The 18,389-nt window shown below is 45.9% G+C and overlaps 1 protein-coding gene across 1 annotated transcript in view; it reads right to left on the reverse strand.

The window, feature by feature from the left end:
* The window catches only part of acap3a (ArfGAP with coiled-coil, ankyrin repeat and PH domains 3a), a 305,216-nt gene that overhangs the window by 87,460 nt on the left and 199,367 nt on the right, over positions 1 to 18,389 (reverse strand). Inside the window, exons 5-6 of the mRNA XM_067970479.1 lie at positions 15,315 to 15,373; positions 5,971 to 6,154 (exon numbers count right to left, since the gene is read on the reverse strand). Coding sequence (XP_067826580.1) covers positions 5,971 to 6,154; positions 15,315 to 15,373 — 243 coding nt within the window. The remainder of the gene's footprint in view (positions 1 to 5,970; positions 6,155 to 15,314; positions 15,374 to 18,389) is intronic.

The raw sequence follows: 18,389 nt of genomic DNA on the forward strand, positions 1-18,389 counted from the left end.
AAAATATCATATTACTACATCACTCATCGAGCACGAACTCTCAGAAAAAAACCACTGTCGATGGGGAGCAGTGATGTAGTAATATGATATTTTTGACAACGCAATCTCACTTTTATCTGTAAAAGCCTACTCTGACACAGCCGAATGATTTCAGGATCATTTTGCACCATTTAACACCAATAGTGGATTGCAGACTGGGAGGACATTTTTGGGGGGGTCGGTGGTGGGGGTGGGGGTGGGGGGTATTATCAGCGCCATCAAGTGGCAAACTGTTGAAACTGAACTCAAACAGCAACGATCAATTGGCACACAGGCCAGTATCGCGTTTTACGCCACAGAATAAATACGAATATGCTGATTTGAACGATGATTCTGGCTGAGTTTTTTATACCCATCAACACGCAATATGACAGATGGTGTGGAAGGAAGAGTTTCAGATGTCTCAGAGAGTGGTTAGAATGTGGAACCTGCTACCACATGGAGTAGTTGAGGCGAATAGCATAGATGTACTTAAGGGGAAGCTAGATAAGTACATGAAGGGGAAAGGAATAGAAGGGTATGTCGAAAGGGTGAGCTGAGGCTTGTGTGGAGCATAAGCACCAGCATAGACCTGTTGGGCCAAATGGCCTGTTTCTGTGCTGGAAGTTCTATATAATTCCAGGTAGATGTGTAGGGAGCTGAAATTGGTTCTGTGCAGGGAGAAGTTCTACAGTAAGAAGGGTTTCACCTAAACTAGAGGAGTGAGAGGCGGGTATTTAAACTGGTATGGTAAGAGAAGAGGGCAAACCTCAGAGCACATGTGGAGGGGTTAAGAATAAGGGAGAAGCAGTCTAAATAAAGTAAGCTGAGAGGGTGAGATATCGAGAGACGTACATTAGGATAGATATGAGAGAAGTTAAAAGAGTATAATAAGAACAGAATACTGAAGGGAAGAATAAGATAAAAGATAGAAAGCAATGAGCACTGAGGGGTGTGAATGGGTCAGGTTTGCAGTGTTTAGAAGCAAATATGCAAACCATTAGTAATAAGGTCAGAAAACTAGAGGCACTAATTAGAACAGAGGGACACAATGTTGTAGCTTTGATGGAAACTTGGCCTCAGTCACAGTGAGACTTAGAAGTAAGGAGAGATAGAGAATGATAAAAGGCAGGAGGGGAGTTCTTATTATTTAAACACACTATTACAGCCATAGCAAGGGCAGTTTTTATTGATGATATTTTTTTATTGCTGCAGAGATAGTGGATGCATTGGTTTTGATCTTCCAAAATTCCCTAGATTCTAGAATGGTCCCAGCGGATTGGAAGGTAGTAAATGTAACCCTGCTATTCAAAAAAGGAGGGAGAGAGAAAACAGGCCAAGTTAGCCTGACATCAGTCATCGGGAAAATGTAAAAGGGAGGGGTGTGTCACACAGAATAGAGTGATCAAAGCAAATGTCAAGTTTTAAAAAGAGCCAATGGTCCATTTCGGGGGATGATAGAGGATATGAGAAATATAAGATATAGAACGGGAGATCCAGAAGGGTAAGAGGGAACATGGAGGAAGACGGGTGATCGATAGAGAGAGAAATAGCAAGGGCTTTCCCAAAAACACATAGGAAGTAAAAGGAGAGTCAACAAAAAGTGGGAACATTTAGAGATGGTGAAGGAGTGTTTGTGATATTTAATTTTGCATCAGGCAAAATTTCTTGTGAAATTGTTAAGATGTTACGAGAATTCTTACTCCCAGAATTGAAGGTATGGCCAGCGCTCCTGGTGCAGCCCCTGTTCTGCTCCCTTCTTCGCACCTTCAGGTGAAAAGGGGAGAAAGAATGGGGGGATTTTTTTTAAAAAAAAGAGTGGTTCTGAACTCCATTCAGCACCTAAAATGTTACTGAATCCCAGGGGCGGTATTTCGATGATGCATTAACAACACGTGGGCTGCACATTAAACACACTCACCAGCAGCAGAACAGTGCACAGCACACCAAACACGTGTGGTTGAGTTGTGAAATGCAGAGCTCTAATTATTCTTACATAACTCCCCTCCTTTTACTCCTACTGGAACGTGTTTAACCTGGACCTTATCCACCTCTTATTAAAATATCGGCCACCGTTTGATCCGCCCAATGTAAGACCCCCACGGTCTCATTGAACGGAAAGCATGTCGCCTTGCTGCACAATCTCCAAGGAGTTCAAATTGGCCACCCAGCGGAAATAGATCTCACTGATTGACCGACGATAGATGTGAAACCCACTCTTCTGAATTTCATACTGTGTGTAAAAGATCAGTGAGCTTCGCAAAGGAAACAGGACATGGGCTGCACGGATTTAATGCGCGTTATCAATTACATTTTGAACAGCATCTCATTTCTGTTCACCTTTAATTAAAACAAAAGATAAGGTTGCTCTGTTGGAACTGAAGTGGGAATTTGACTCCAAATACTTTAGTGTCACTCCCACACGCCAAACACACATGGAGCAGGTCACTCTCAAACAGAAATTAACACACACTTTCAAAAATGCAAACTGTGTGAACATTCAGGACTCATTTGCTCCAGTAGGACAGGCCTGGAATGATTCCTTGTATTTCTAATCAATCATTCCCATCACGTTCTTTGGAGAAAATGGAAATGTTAAGATAATTGGCAAAAGAACCAGAAGGGAGGTGAGTTTTTTTTTTAAAGCATGGAGTTCTGATCTGGAATGCGCTGCCTGAAAGAGCGGTGGAAGCAGTTCAATCCCAACTTTCAAAAAGGGAATTGGATAAATACTTGGAAAGGAAAAATTTGCAGCGATTTGGGGAAAGAGGAGGGGAATGGGACTAATTGGATAGCTCTTTCAAAGAGCCGGCACAGGCACGATGGGCCGAAGGGTCTCTTTCTGTGCTGTTTGATTCTATTGAAACCGCATAAGGAATGGAAATAGGAAACACTCTCAGCAGCAGGCTGGTGTTAAGCTGGGCTCCGTTTCTTGAGGTGGGTGAAGCTTCAGCTTTTGATTCGGTTGATTTTTTAACGTCAAGATCAATTTCGTCTGTTAGCCAATTCATCCGAGAGTGTCAACTCTCAGCGTTAATGAAAAATCAGCTCATTGAAGTCAACAAAAAGACCGAAACACGCAGGAGGGTGCTAGAGGTAATGAGGGTGATTGCTTGTCTCTTTTTTTTAATGAGGCCTCATTCTTTCATCCAAGTTAGAAAATGTCTCAGCATTAAATGTCATTTCTGATATTCTAAAATGTCCAACATTAAAGTATCTACTCGGATGACACATTGAGGACATGTGTGTTTGCTGCCATCATGTGGTAATTCTGGGTATAGCACTTGAAATGCAACCTTTTCATCAACAGCTCGAGATTTTTCCTATTCATTGGTCAGTTGGGACTGATATGTGTGAAAACCCCTCACTGTGCTTAAGCATCTCCAGGCCCAACTAGTGAGAAACGGCCACTTGTACAATTTCGGTTTGCCTGTGATGGAGCATAGGAGCAGGAGTAGGCCATTCAGCCCCTCGAGCCTGTTCCGCCATTCAATGAGATCATGGCTGATCTGTGACCTAACTCCATTTACCCGCCTTAGCCCCATATCCCTTAATGCCTTTGGTTAACAAAAATCCATCAATCTCAGATTTAAAATTAACAATTGAGCTAACATCAACTGCCATTTGCGGAAAGAGAGTTCCAAACTTCTACCACCCTTTGCATGTAGAAGTGTTTCCTAAATTCACTCCTGAAAGTCCTGGCTCTAATTTTTAGGCTTTGTCCTAGTCCTAGACTCCCCAACCAGCAGAAATAGTTCCTCTCTATCTACCCTAATATCTTGAAAACTTCAATCAAATAATCTTCTAAATTCCAGGGAATACAACCCTAGTTTGTGTAATCTCTCCTCGCAACTTAACCCTTGGAGTCCAGGTATCATTTTAGTAAATCTACGCTGCACTCCCTCCAAGGCCAATATATCCTTCCCAAGGTGCGGTGCCCAGAACTGAATGCAGTCCTCCAGGTGCGGTCTAACCAGGGCTTTGTATAACTATAGCATAACTTCTACCCCCTTGTATTCTAGTCCTCTAGATATAAAGGCCAGCATTCCATTAGCCTTTTTGATTATTTTCTGTACCTGTCCATGACATTTTAATGATCTATGTACATGGACCCCTAAGACTCTTCGGACCTCCACTGTTTCGAGCTTTTGCTAGTTCTGCCACACACTCTCCCCAGAGGGACACACCCTGTTTACCTAAATCCAGAGAATTTAGGCACAGTCAAGGTTTAAGGGCCCCAAATGTTTACAGGAATAGTAATGGAGTGTAATCTGCTAAAACTTTATAAAAATCAGGAAATAAAAAGCTAGTATCAATAAAAATGACCATGAAGCTGCTGGATTGTCGTAATCGAAACCTGACTGGTTCACTAATGTCCTTTAGGGAAGGAAACCTGCCGTCCTTACCCGATCTGGCCTTTATGTGATTCTGGTCCCACACCAACGTGGTTGACTCTTAACTGCCCTCTGAATTGGCCTTCAGTATCAAACAGTGGGGCAACTAGAGAGCACAGATATGATCAAAAGTGGCAAGATGTGTCCCATCACACGGCCGCCTGTCTGTGCTTTTATCCCAGTTCGCTGTCCTTTCCTATTGAGGTGACAGCTCTGAATCGCTGATTTTATTCTGTTATTATTCGACCGATTAGCCGAGATCTTCCGATCAAGCAAAAAGTGGCCGAAATGATCAGAAACCGGGGCGGGGCCTATGATGCAAATCATCTCCACCCATAGAGCACATTACGAGCATCTCCAGTGGGGGACTTGATGGGCGGCAGCTCCATCTCAATGCGTTGATGCTTTCCCAAAGACAACAGTTAGACAGCCGCACAGTTTCCCAAAATTCACGTGTGCCCAACACTGATTCACTGACCCGCCCCCATAAAATGGGGCACCCAGAGTTCACAGGGTCTGAGCTGTGCACAGAAATTCAATGAGAGGATTCTCAGACCATTTTTTTTGCGGCTGCCACTGACACTGTTTCCCCTGCACCTAAAGCCTGGTAATATGCTACATAACTTCACCCTGAAAAGAGGCACCATTCGTGGGGCCCTAGAGTAGGAATGACACCAGGTGCAGCAAGCAACTTCCCAATTGAACTCACCTTCCCTCCTACTCTTTTCTTGGCCCTTCGCCTGAGGTTCACAACAACAAAAAAAGAGCATTCAAGTCATTCCATGTTGGGAGGACAATACTAGAAATGCTTTGAAGAAATGGCTGGAAGCCAGGCAGAAAGATTACTGTCGTAATTTAATGAGCTGACATGTTTGCACTCGCAAAACACTGCTTTGTACGGTCATTATTGGAACTGAATGCTTAGCTTGTGTCATGTTAGCCGCTCTCCCTATAGGTTGCTCCCTAGCTGGAGACAAATTGCTTTGCTGTAAGTAGCACTTCAATTTTCATTGTTTGCAACAGGGGAAATAGCTCCCTTTTTCCCTCCAGTTTCCTCCTCTCCTTTCCTGAAGGTGCTGACTCCTGGTTCAGCAGACACGAGCAGCCCGCTGCTACTTATCCCAAGCAGCAATACCGCACCACGTGTGAGCCTGCATAATGAATGTTGGCAGGCTATTCAGCTGTGGGCGCCATCACAGCCGAGTCTGATGCCATCGCTATCCATTGTCCACAACCAAGCTTTCTATCACCAGCCACTGGAGAGTGATCAGGATTGGGAACCCCAGCTGATAGCTTCCCCCTCCCTCGTCCAGTGATTCTGCGGCCAATTTTTAGCAGCCCGATTGCCAGCTCTGACTCTTTGGACCAACGCTACAGTTGGACCCAGTTCGCACTTCAAGATTGCTCCTTTTCTAAAGCAAACTTGTTATTCCGACCTTTGGATGGGGAGGTTTCTGTATCTGAATCAAAGCCCTTTTGATTCTTCCCACACAGCTGACACGGGTAGTGTAGGTTTTACAGCATCTCCCGAGGCCCCGGTTCTTTGCCGTTTGCATACCTGAAGAACGTAATCGAGTGCCAGGTGCCTGAAGCATTTCCGTGTCATGGTGAGTGTCCCCGTGGCCTCCTCCACCTCGTGCGTTTTGTTACGAGTGGCCTGAGCATTTTTGATCAACGCCAGATCCATGTCCTCTCTGACCTTATCAAAATGCTTCTTGGTTTCCTTGAACTTCCGAACATCTCTGCATTAAAAAAACACAAACACACCGTTACTCGATCAGGGAGAAACGGGCTGAACAGAGGCATTTAAAGGGACAGGCTCAGCTCGTACATGACCCACGTGAAAATATCTGACTGCAAAACATTTAACGAGATGCGGCCAGCCTAGGGGGAGAATTATAGGAATAGGAGTAGGCCATTCAGCCCCTTGAGCCTGTTCCGCCATTCAATTAGATCATGGCTGATCTGCATCTTAGCTCCATCTACCCGCCTTGGTTCCATAACCTTTAATACCCTTGCCTAACAAAAATCTGTCGATCTCAGTTTTAAATTGATCCCCAGCCTCAACAGCTTTTTAAGGGAGAGAGTTCCAGATTTCCACTCCCCTTTGTGAGGAGACTTTCTGACATTATCCCTGAACGGCCCAGCTCCAATTTTAAGGTTATGCCCCCTTAGTCTGGACTCCCCCGCCAGAGGAAATAGTTTCTCTCTATTTACCCTCTCAAGCTTTTCCTTCAGTTAACCCCCAACAAGATTAACTGAACTTAACCAAGTAATCATGGATGAAAGTAGATTTGACTAAAACTGGGCCATTGAAAAAAAAACAATCTTCGGATCACATATTATTCCAGGCTGCAGTAAATATCTGTTTAACTAATACCTTGGCATGTTCCAATAGTTCAGTGAGTAAAGGCATTATTAATCAGTGTGAAACTAAGCCATTCAGACCAGGCAAATTCTAGGTTTAATCCCTGGTAAGTGCTGAGTTAGACAGAGATTCTACAATTGGCCTCACAATCCCTGGACTCAGGAGAGGAAAGCACTCAGGCCCAGAATTTTCTCGGAGCTGCTCCCGTAACTTCACCCTAAGTGCGGCACAAATCCCGTTTATGCGCTGTCGCACGGTGTTTTCGGCAAAATTATGGCGGCAGAGTGGAAGCAGCCCCGAGGAAATTCCCGGCCCATGGTTCCCCGCTCCTGCTCGCTGCCGCACGATTCCCAGCGGAACGTTCCCCATCTGTGGCTAATGGGCGAGGAAGAGGAGTGGGCTCGGATACGACGCCCCACACAGTCAAATAGCCTGTGGCACTCACTGCCGAGGTCCCGACTCATGAAGAATAGCCAGCTGGGCGCGGTACCAGAGGGCAGCCGAATGCCCGTGAGACTGGTACCGCGGGGTGGGTAGGGGAGGGGGAAGAGAGAGGGAGAAAGTTGGAAAAAAAAAATGGGGGATAAAAACTTCCGTATTGTTACTGAAGGAAGCTTTATGTTTTGGATGCTTCATGCATTAAACTACCGTTAAAGACTGCGTCTATCAGCAGGCAATATTCAAATAGGAACAAATACAGGGGTCATGACATTCCACTGTGTGACCCTGAGCAGGATATGTGCCAGTGTCTGGCACACAGAGCATTTGGCACAAGTGCCATCCATGGGTTCAATATGAATACACACTGTATTAAAACAGACAAAAAACTCACTCCCAACCTAAAAGCATCTGTGGCCCTCTTTGTGGCACAGCTCGAACGAAACCTCTCTCTATTACACAATACACTGATTCTATCCGATTACACAATTAAATCTTTTCTAATCAGAGACTCGGAGGACAATGTGAATGAATCGGATGTATAGTTCTCTGTGACTGGCAGTGGCTTCCCTTTTCTATGATTCCCTGCCCTTGTTTAAGGGATCAAGCCACCACTGTCCACTCTAGTGACGTTCATGAGACATTCGTTGGCGACGGATCTACTTATGTGACCCCAGTCACATGTACTCAGCTAAATCCAGCCCACTCCGTGCGTTTCCAGTTTACTGTAAGGAAATAATGGGAACTAACTTTATTAAGCCGTTCTATCAATCGTGATCTAGTAAAACGCTGAAAATACAGTACATTATCATCAGACATTAAACCGATGCTTTACTCAAAGATGTAATAGAAAAGCACCTAGAGCACAAAAATATAATAAAGAATAGTCAGCACGGATTTCAGAAGGGAAAGTCATGCCTGACCAACCTTATTGAATTCCTTGAAGAAGTAACAGAAAAAGTAGACAAGGGCAATGCAGTAGAGGTAATATATTTGGATTTTCAAAAGGCCTTCGATAAGGTACCACATTGTAGGCTCATGACTAAAGTTAGAGCATGTGGAGTCAGGGGACTGATAGCAGAATGGATAACAAGTTGGCTACAAAACAGAGAGAGTAGGGGTTAAGGGTAGATACTCAGACTGGCCAAAGGTGGGACGTGGTGTTCCACAGGGATCGGTGCTGGGACCACTGTTGTTCACCATTTACATTAATGATTTGGGTTCAGGAATTGGAAGTACAATTTCAAAATTTGCAGACAATGCCAAATTGGGGGGTGTAGTTAATACAAAGGAAGAATGTATCAAAATGCAGGAGGACATTAATAAACTTGCAGAATGGGCGTGTAATTGGCAAATTAATTTCAACATAGATAAGTGCAAGGTGGTGCATTTTGGTGGGAAAAATAAGGAGGCTTGGATAATAAGTCTAAATGGGATAGAGGAGCAAAGGGTTCTAGGGGTACAGACACACAAATCACTAAAAGTAGTGACGCAGGTTAATAAGGCCCTAAAAAAGGCAAATCAAGCACTGAGGTTCATTTCTAGAGGGATAGAATTGAAATGCAGAGAAGTTATGTTAAACATGTATAGAACCTTGGCTAGGCCACACTTGGAGCACTGTGCACAGTTCTGGTCTCCATATTATAGAAATGATATAGAGGCATTGGAGAGGGTGCAAAAAAGATTCACAAGGATGATACCAGAACTGAGAGGATATGCTTATCAGGAAAGATTAAACAAGCTGGGGCTGTTTTCTCTAGAAAAGAGAAAGCTGAGGGGTGACCTGCTCGAGGTCTTTAAGATAATGAAAGGGATTTGATAGGGTAAACGTAGAGAAAATGTTTCCACTTGTGGGGGAGTCCAAAACTAGAGGTCATAAATATAAAATTGTCGCTAATAAATCCAATAAGGAATGTAGGAGAAACTTATTTACCCAGAGAGTGGTAAGAATGTGGAACGCGCTACCACAAGCAGTAGTTGAGGCAAATAGCATAGATACATTTAAGGGGAAGTTGGATAAACACATGAGGGAGAAAGGAATACAAGGGTATCTTGGTAAGGTTAGATGAAGTAGGGAGGTAGGAGGCTCGTGTGGAGCATAAATGCCGGCATAGATCAGTTGGGCCAAATGGCCGGTTTCTGTGCTGTGGTTTCGATGTAACTCAATGTAACTCGATGAGGCCCCATCTGCCCTTTCAGGTGGACATTAAAGATCCCATGACACTATTTCGACGAAGAGCAGGGAAGTTCTCCCCGGTGTCCTGGGCCAATATTTATCCCTCAACCAACATCACTGAAACAGATTATCTGGTCATTATCACATTGCTGTTTGTGGGACCTTGCTGTGTGCAAATTGGCTGCAGCGTTTCCTACATTACAACAGTGACTACACTTCAAAAGTACTTAATTGGCCCTAAAGCGCTTTGGGACGTCCTGAGGTCATGAAAGGCGCTATATAAATGCAAATCTTCCTTTCTTTTTTGCCTGTATCATAAACTACCTCCCCTCCCTCGTGTTAAATGACTTTCATGCTTACCACAAAAGCTGTTAATGCTGCAGAATGCAGTTTGCACTCCTGTGTGGAAATGTTCCTTCACTTAAATCTTTGCATGTATTCAGCCCAAGATAATCCACCCGATTAATGAAGCTGCATTGTGCATGTACCTGTCACCACACCCACTGTGGACTGCGTGCTGACATTCAGGAATCACCGTAAGTCAGCGTGATAACTGCTCCATCTAACTTAATTTGCCATGATTGCAGGAGAAGACAGCCCATAACAAAGAAGAAGGACCCTCCAACATTTACCCTCCACTGTGTATGAAGCAGAAACCCTACAAATCCTGGGTACAGCGGCCGGAGAGGGTACAGGGCATGGGAAAGTAGGAGAACTGACACCAGCCCAAGGTATGTGTAAACCTTGTTCTTCTGTTCCTACTTGTCCTCTCTTTTCAATCCCTTGAACATAGAAACATAGAAAATAGGAGCAGGAGTAGGCCATTTGGCCCTTCGAGCCTGCTCCACCATTCAATATGATCATGGCTGATCCTCTATCTCAATACCATTTTCCCGCTCTCTCCCCATACCCCTTGATGCCTTTTGTGTCTAGAAATCTATCTAGCTCCATCTTAAATATATTCAGTGACTTGACCTCCACAGCCTTCTGTGGTAGAGAATTCCACAGGTTCACCACCCTCTGAGTGAAGAAATTTCTCCTCATCTCAGTCCTTAATGACCTGCCCCATATCCTGAGACTGTGACCCCTCGTTCTGGACCCCCCAGCCAGGGGAAACATCCTCCCTGCATCCAGTCTGTCTAGCCCTGTCAGAATTTTATATGTTTCAAAGAGATCCCCTCTCATTCTTCTAAACTCGAGTGAATACAGGCCGAGTCGTCCCAATCTCTCCTCATACGACAGTCCTGCCATCCCATTTACACTGCTCACTTCAACAATCTTCCTTGATAACTTATTTCACAAATCGGTTACTTTTGGATGGAAAAGGTTTTGCCTGGCTTCCCTTCTTAATCAGAACTTTCGAATTTAACTTGCGTCTCTTGGTATTTGAACTCTTCACCATAATAGAAAATTTACCTCAGTGGGGGCAGAAAATTTGGCGAAGATCCATGACACTAGCTCCCTGCCCATTTTGCACCAATGTATTTTCTGCTGGAAGTGACAGCGGGCATGAAATGCATCTGCCCAAAATATGGGTAGGCATGGTCAAATTAGTCAATAATGATGGAGTGACACCTTCCGCCAGTAACACTAGACACTAACAACGGCACCAATCACCACAAATTCAGGGTTGCTAGGGTATGCACCGTACCAGCAATCACATCAGTACCTGAAGAGGGATATTAAATGTAATGCAGAGCAACGGATTAGCATTTGCCAAAGGAATTTTCCCATTCTTAGGAGGCAGCACATTTAATTTTAAATCCATGACTGCCTGTCCCTTTAAGCTGCCGCAGGCATCTATCTCTTGCACCGGTGGCTAGTTCCCATTCCCTCCCCCCTCACATCTACCTCCAGTGGCAAACTCCCAAGCATAGTTGGGAATAGAGTCCAAAGTATTTGAATTAGACTGAACTAGGTTAAATTGACCAGGCCAGGGTCAGGGACAGGTCAGTTGGATGGCTCACCAAGTCGCTGCTGGCAAACCCGCCAAGAAGAAAATCTAGGCTTTGGTGTCTGGTTATCAATTTAGAAAGTTCTGGAGACCACACTCAAAAACCAAAAAGGGCCTGTCGAAAACCAGATGAGAGGGTGAGCTTAACAACGCCAACAACAACTTGCATTTAAATAGTGCCTTTAACATAGGAAAATGTTCCGAGGCACTTCATAGGAGCGATTATCAAACAAAATTTGACACCGAGCCACATAAGGACATATTAGGACAGGTGACCAAAAGCTTGGTCAAAGAGGTAGGTTTAAAGGAAGAGAGAGAGAGGCAGGGAGGTTTTAGGGAGGGGATTCCAGAGCTTAGGGCCCAGGCAGCTGAAGGCACGGCCGCCAACGGTGGAGTAAAGGAAATCGGGGATGTGCAAGAAGCCAGGATTGGAGGAGTGCAGAGATCATGGAGGGTTGTAGGGCTGAAGGAGGTTACAGAGATAAGGGGGGTGATTTCAGGAGGCAATTGCAGATGCGTTGGGGCTCCGAAAATCGCGGAAATCCCGTTCGGGTTCGGAAGCTGGCTCCAACCTGCCGACTTCCGGGTTTCCCAGGGACCCACCTGTGTGCGCGGGCGACCCGAAAATGGAAATCCTGCCGGCAATTAAAGCCGACGGAATGACAGTTAAAGAGCCAAATGTACCTTAACCTGTGACAGATGAAGCCATTAGAATGATTTTTTTTTTAAAACTTACCTGGGCGGCTTGCCTACCGCTTCTGATTCACGCCTGATGAAACCAGGCGTGAACAGTCGGATCAGGGAACAAGGAACTAAATAAATTAAATAAAAAACCATAGACAGAAGTGAAAACACTAAATGAACCTACCTATGCACTCTGCTCCGATGCCTCCAGCTCCGATGTCCCCATCTTCATCCCCTGATGTCCCACCGATCTTCCCCCTGCCCCCCCCCCCCCGCCTCCACGGTCTTCCAGTCCAGCACTGGATGACGTCTCGCTCTCTCTCTTTCTCACACACCCCCTCACCCCCCACACCGTCGTGTTGCTGCTCCTGATGGCAGCCAGCCTGTCAATCAGAGCGCGAAACCCAGAGAGGACGTTAATCATCAGCAATCAACATGCGATGGCGTCGGAAACGGTAAGTTTTGTTCATGCGGGTTTGCCCACGCGCACCTTCACCCCCACCCACGCTGCCAACCCGCCACCATTGTAAAATCGAGCCCAAGGAGTGGCGAGGCCATGGAGGGATTTTAACACAAGGATGAGAATGTTTAAATCGAGGCGTTGCTGGACCGGGTGCCAGTGTAGGTCAGCAAGCACAGAGGTGACGGGTGAGCGGTATTTAGTGTGAGTTAGGACACGGGCAGTAGAGTTTAACAAGAGACTTCAACAGGGAATGAAGCCCATGAATCACTTTCCCCAAGAGCTTTCAGTGCTGAACAAGTTAACCCAGTGGCTTAAGAGTTAGCACTAAATTCTGCTCATAGCCAACAGTACATTAGCAGATAAACTTGAAATCTTAAGTGAAATTACCATACAGAATATGAAGAGAGGTCAACTGCATCCCTCCCCCATAGCTGCTGCTGTGTTCTCAGTCAATTCAACGCTGCCATGGCAACCACCGCCTTTCCAAAAGAAGCACTGCCACCCATTCATTTGATTTGTGTGTCGCTAAATTCAAAATATCACATTTACAGCTCAGATTAATCCTGCCAAAGTGTATTCCTCTTAATATTCACGTAGCGCAGCTCCCAGAGCCTGAGGCTGAGAAGCATTAGAGTTGCTGGAATCAGATGTGATCTCTTCAGTTTCCCATTCAATTAGCTGAATAGTTAACAAAGTGAACCAAATTATTCTCTAAACGGCAGCATTAACAGATAAAATATTGTATTGATTGTTAGGAAGTCGGGATGAATATTCCCTGAATGTTACGATACCTACAGTGGTGCGGCTTTTGGCTTTCAGGCCGGTTTCAATGGCGGGATTATCATATTAAAGTCTTTACAATAATCCTGCACTGAACACTGCTCCACTCTCTTCTGCAAGGTACCAGACAGCAGCCAACATCCAGCTACAGCCTGTAACCTCAGGAGGGGAGGGAGGCAGAAAATTGATATAAGATACATTGTGCATTAAACAACTGCAGCCCAATTCTCGATGAATTTTCACACAATAGATTAACCTGTCTTTCTCTTTCAGGCGCTGACAGGTCTCCTGTTTATTCCTGCCATTTTCTATTTTTATTTCAATATTCACTGCTTTTTCTGTCTCCACGATTCCCTATATATCTACAAAAGGTTCAAATAAACAGAGTTGCAATCAGAAAGCATCTTGTTTGTGTCAGCTGTGGCTCAGTTGGTAGCACTCACACCTCTGTATCAGAAGGTCATGAGTTCATGCCCCACTCCAGAGACTTGAGCAGAAAACCTAGGCTGACACTCCAGTGCAGTACTGAGGGAGTGCTGCACTGTCGGAGATGCCATTTTTCCAATGAGGTGTTAAACCGAGACCCCGTCTGCCCTCTCAGGCGGATGTAAAAGATCCCATGGCACTATTTAGTATCCTGGCCGATATTTAACCCTTAACCATACCTAAAGACAGATTATCTCGTCATTTATCTCATTGCTGTTTGTGGGACCTTGCTGTGCGCAAATTAGCTGTCGGGTTTCCCTACATTACAACAGTGACTACACTTCAAAAGTTCTTCATTGGTTGTAAAGCGCTTTGGGACATCTTGAGGTCGTGAGAGGCGCTCTAGAAAAAGCAAGTTCTTTCTTTCTTTGAATTCCTTCAGATGCCAATTAGCATTGAGCTGGAAATCGCTCTCAGAGAGCCTACCAACGTAGCCAGTGTGGGAATTGGATGTGTCAGTTAGCAATCTGGGAGCCCTAACTGTAACCTCACTCAGTGTCCTAGGATCCCCTTTAAGAAAATATACTTTTCTGACCAGATGTTGTACCCTTGGCGCTTCAGGAAGCACATATCAAACACATAGGGAAATTCCTTGAAGCTTGTTGCCCATGGTGCCTTTCATGACCTCAGGATGTCCCAAAGCACTTTACAGCCAATAAATTACTTTTGTAGTCACTGTTGAAGTGTCAGGCCGAGCATCCGTTGCGCTCATTTTATTTTCCAATTTTCTCCCTTTTTCTCCTCCTGCGATCTGGTTCCACAGGTGCTGGCAGTATTTTGATATCTTGCCCTAGTGGCTGTTCACCTTGCCCGAGCCTAGACAACGAGCGCTCTCTTGCTTGTCGGCTACCATTGAGGAGCGGCACTGCAGTGTACAGGGATCAGGTAATTGAGGCTCCACAGCCCACAGTTTCCCAACCTGCATGTGCCCTGTGAGCGCTGTTCCTCGCTGGGAGTGCTCAATCATGCAACCACCCCCTCTAATTCCAACACTGATACAGAACTCACTGTTACTAAGGGATCGTCGATTAGTTCTCCTGGATAAACGAGCATGTGATCACCTACATTACAGCAGTGACTACAAAAGTAATTCACTGGCTGTAAAGCGCTTTGGGACGTCCTGAGGTTGTGAAAGGTGCTATACAAATGCAAGTCTTTCTTTTACGACGACCGTGGTCTATTGTTCACTTTCAGAGTCTATGCATTTCCTGCCTTTATTTAGTTTCAGTTTTATTTCTTTGGGGAGACAGGCTATGGCCTGAACCTACAGGCAGTCTAAAATACAGGATTGAAAGGAATGCTGTATATATATAAAAATATATATATACATAAAAAAAGTTAACATGATACAGCTTGCTGGCTGTACGTTGTCCATATCTTCACACACTACCACTTCCTGTTATCTATTCTGTCCATCAAAATAATTTAAAAAAAGCACAGCTGCTAATCCATAAACTGGAACAGTTACAATGGTTTCATTTCATTCAGTGTCAAGCAGCGTGAAGTATCTTTTTTCAGGGGGAGGTGACCTGGGATGATACTGATGTACTTACTCTTTTACAAAGTTATGCAGCTGTATCCTGACTGACCTCTGAGCTTGATCGGAGAGAATCTGTAATAGAAAGAGACAACAGTTACCATCTGTTTTTTATTGCAAGCATCTTCAAGTATTTGTCTTTTTAATGAGGACCACCCCGAGTGTTTAAACAGAAGGGGTGACACTCTGATCTGGCACTTGCAGATAGCGTGTCTCGGGAAATAAAGGACTGTATGCCTGAGAAGCACTTCGCCAGTGCCACTCCCCGCCGTGTGCCAATGATCTCCAACGATGCACTCTGAGTGCCACTCTCCGCAGTGTGCCCGCAATCTCTTGAGATGCACTGAGTGCCACCGTGTGCCCGCGATCTCCAACAATGCGCTGAGTGCCACTCTCCGCAGTGTGCCTGCAATCTCCTGAGATGCACTGAGTGCCACCGTGTGCCCGCGATCTCCAACAATGCGCTGAGTGCCACTCTCCGCAGTGTGCCCGCAATCTCCTGAGATGCACTGAGTGCCACCGTGTGCCCGCGATCTCCAACAATGCGCTGAGTGCCACTCTCCACAGTGTGCCCACAATCTCCTGAGATGCACTGAGTGCCATTCTCTCCTGTGTGCCCACAATCTCCTGAGATGCACTGAGTGCCATTCTCTCCTGTGTGCCCATGATCTCCTGAGATGCGCTCTGAGTGCCACTCTCCACTAGCTGTGTGCCAGGTCATGGACTCACCTGTATAACCTTCAAACTCTGCAAGCAGGTTACTTGCTTTAGATAGAGTGTGAGCACAGAACTAGCAGTCACGGGTTTAAATTAAACCAGTCACAAGCTGGAGTGCAGGTTCGAAAAAACTTGTTTTCCTGATCCTGTTCTCACATTTTCCAGCAGGGGTCATTGGAACAATGAGCAGGAACCAACAACAGGTCCCTTCCTACCACACCAGCTGTGACAAACTAAGTCAGCACCGACCGGGGATCAAACTGAGATCCTTCCTGGTCTGTACGTCTCTGTATCGCACCACATGACACATTTACCTACTAAACCTTAAAGGCAGCTCATGGCCTTGAAATTCGGGCGCGCAGGGAGCAGCGGGAGGACAGGGATCTGCGCCTGAATGAAGCCCGCACTGTCCCCAACATTGGGCCTCGGATCTTATTTCTACCAAGCTGCGGAAAGTAACAGGCAGCTCACTGGCGAGGCGTAAATGAAGATCGGGCCATTGCTAACGTCGCAGGTAAGTGAGAAAGCATGGGCGATCGGAAAAGGGGGACAAACGGGTCGGGTGGGAGCGGTGGCCAAGGGGGGCGTAGAGAGCAGTGGCAATCGGGGGGGTGGTGTATTGGCCAGGGCAGCAGCCCGCGTTCTTTGAATGTGGGGTCAGAAGGAACGCTCCTGCTTCTCCTAACTCCACATTCCAGTATATTTTATAAACTTACCGTGTTGGTTTTGGCCTAACAGGTGGTCCCTTTAAGGGCTGTCTGTTAGGCCGCATGTAGGCTGGCTCAGGGCAAACCAATCTTGCAATGGGCAAACAAACAACAGACCTCTTATTTACATATGCAAAGGGATTAACACCTGTTTCAAGCATGGACCGTGGACACTGATTTTTTTTTGGCCTTCACCAATATGGCTTAGGACAGGTTTAGTGCCCGGAAAATGGGCTTGGTGTGGCCGAATTTCTAGGCCATGTGTTTAATTCGGAAAGTTATATGATGTTGCCAACGTATGAACATTTTAGGGTTGCCAACCCCCACCCCCCGGATTGTCCGGGAATCTCCCGGGCTGTTGCTGCCAGCAATCCGGGAGATAAGTCGCGCCTCATTCCTATGGCTTGCACCTTTTTTTTATTCGTTCATGGGATGTGGGCGTCGCTGGCAAGGCCAGCATTTATTGCCCATCCCTAATTGCCCTCGAGAAGGTGGTGGTGAGCCGCCTTCTTGAACCGCTGCAGTCCGTGTGGTGACGGTTCTCCCACAGTGCTGTTAGGAAGGGAGTTCCAGAATTTTGACCCAGCGACAATGAAGGAATGGCGATATATTTCCAAGTCGGGATGGTGTGTGACTTGGAGGGGAACGTGCAGGTGGTGTTGTTCCCATGTGCCTGCTGATCTTGTCCTTCCAGGTGGTAGAGGTCGCGGGTTTGGGAGGTGCTGTCGAAGAAGCCTTGGCGAGTTGCTGCAGTGCATCCTGTGGATGGTGCACACTGCAGCCACTGTGCACCAGTGGTGAAGGGAATGAATATTTAGGGTGGTGGATGGGGTGCCAATCAAGCGGGCTGCTTTGTCCTAGATGGTGTCGAGCTTCTTGAGTGTTGTTGGAGCTGCACTCATCCAAGCAAGTGGAGAGTATTCCATCACACTCCTGACTTGTGCCTTGTAGATGGTGGAAAGGCTTTGGGGAGTCAGGAGGTGAGTCACTTGCCGCAGAATACCCAGCCTCTGACCTGCTCTTGTAGCCACAGTATTTATATGGCTGGTCCAGTTAAGTTTCTGGTTAATGGTGACCCCCAGGATGTTGAGGGTGGGGGATTCAGCGATGGTAATGCCGTACTTCCTTCCCCACTGAGCACGCATGATAAAAAACACCGCTGTTCCCAACCCCCTTTCTCACTGGGTGAAATCCCACCCTCACTGTGTCGGAATTGGTTGTTGGACCCTCATCACTCAAGTCACCTAGTCCCTTTCCACGCTCCCTATTGGTCGTCATCTCACGTCAATTAACACTGCAATCGGGCTATCAAGTTAGCAACACACAAGGAAAAGCCTGAGGCCTGGTCAGTTATAAATCCAAATTTTCAGTTATATTTAAGATACAACAGAACGAATCACTATCAGTGTTCGAAACAATAATTTTCTTAAGCTTAAAGTAGTGGCTGAGGTCCCGGACTCTCAGGAATCTTTTGCTCTACATATTAACATTTCTCTCGCACTCCTTCCTCCAGATGCAGTGCTCTCCGTTCCCTAATCTGAACCCGATCACAAAAAACGCATTTTTCGTTCCGCACTTTCCCTTTCCAATGGAGGCGTGCCCTACCCAGGCTGCTCTGCGCGGCAGAATATGTCCTATCACTATTAGAGGAATATGGTGCTCAGGCA

This window comes from Heptranchias perlo, chromosome 32 (genome assembly GCF_035084215.1).
Source record: "Heptranchias perlo isolate sHepPer1 chromosome 32, sHepPer1.hap1, whole genome shotgun sequence".
NCBI lineage: Eukaryota > Metazoa > Chordata > Chondrichthyes > Hexanchiformes > Hexanchidae > Heptranchias > Heptranchias perlo.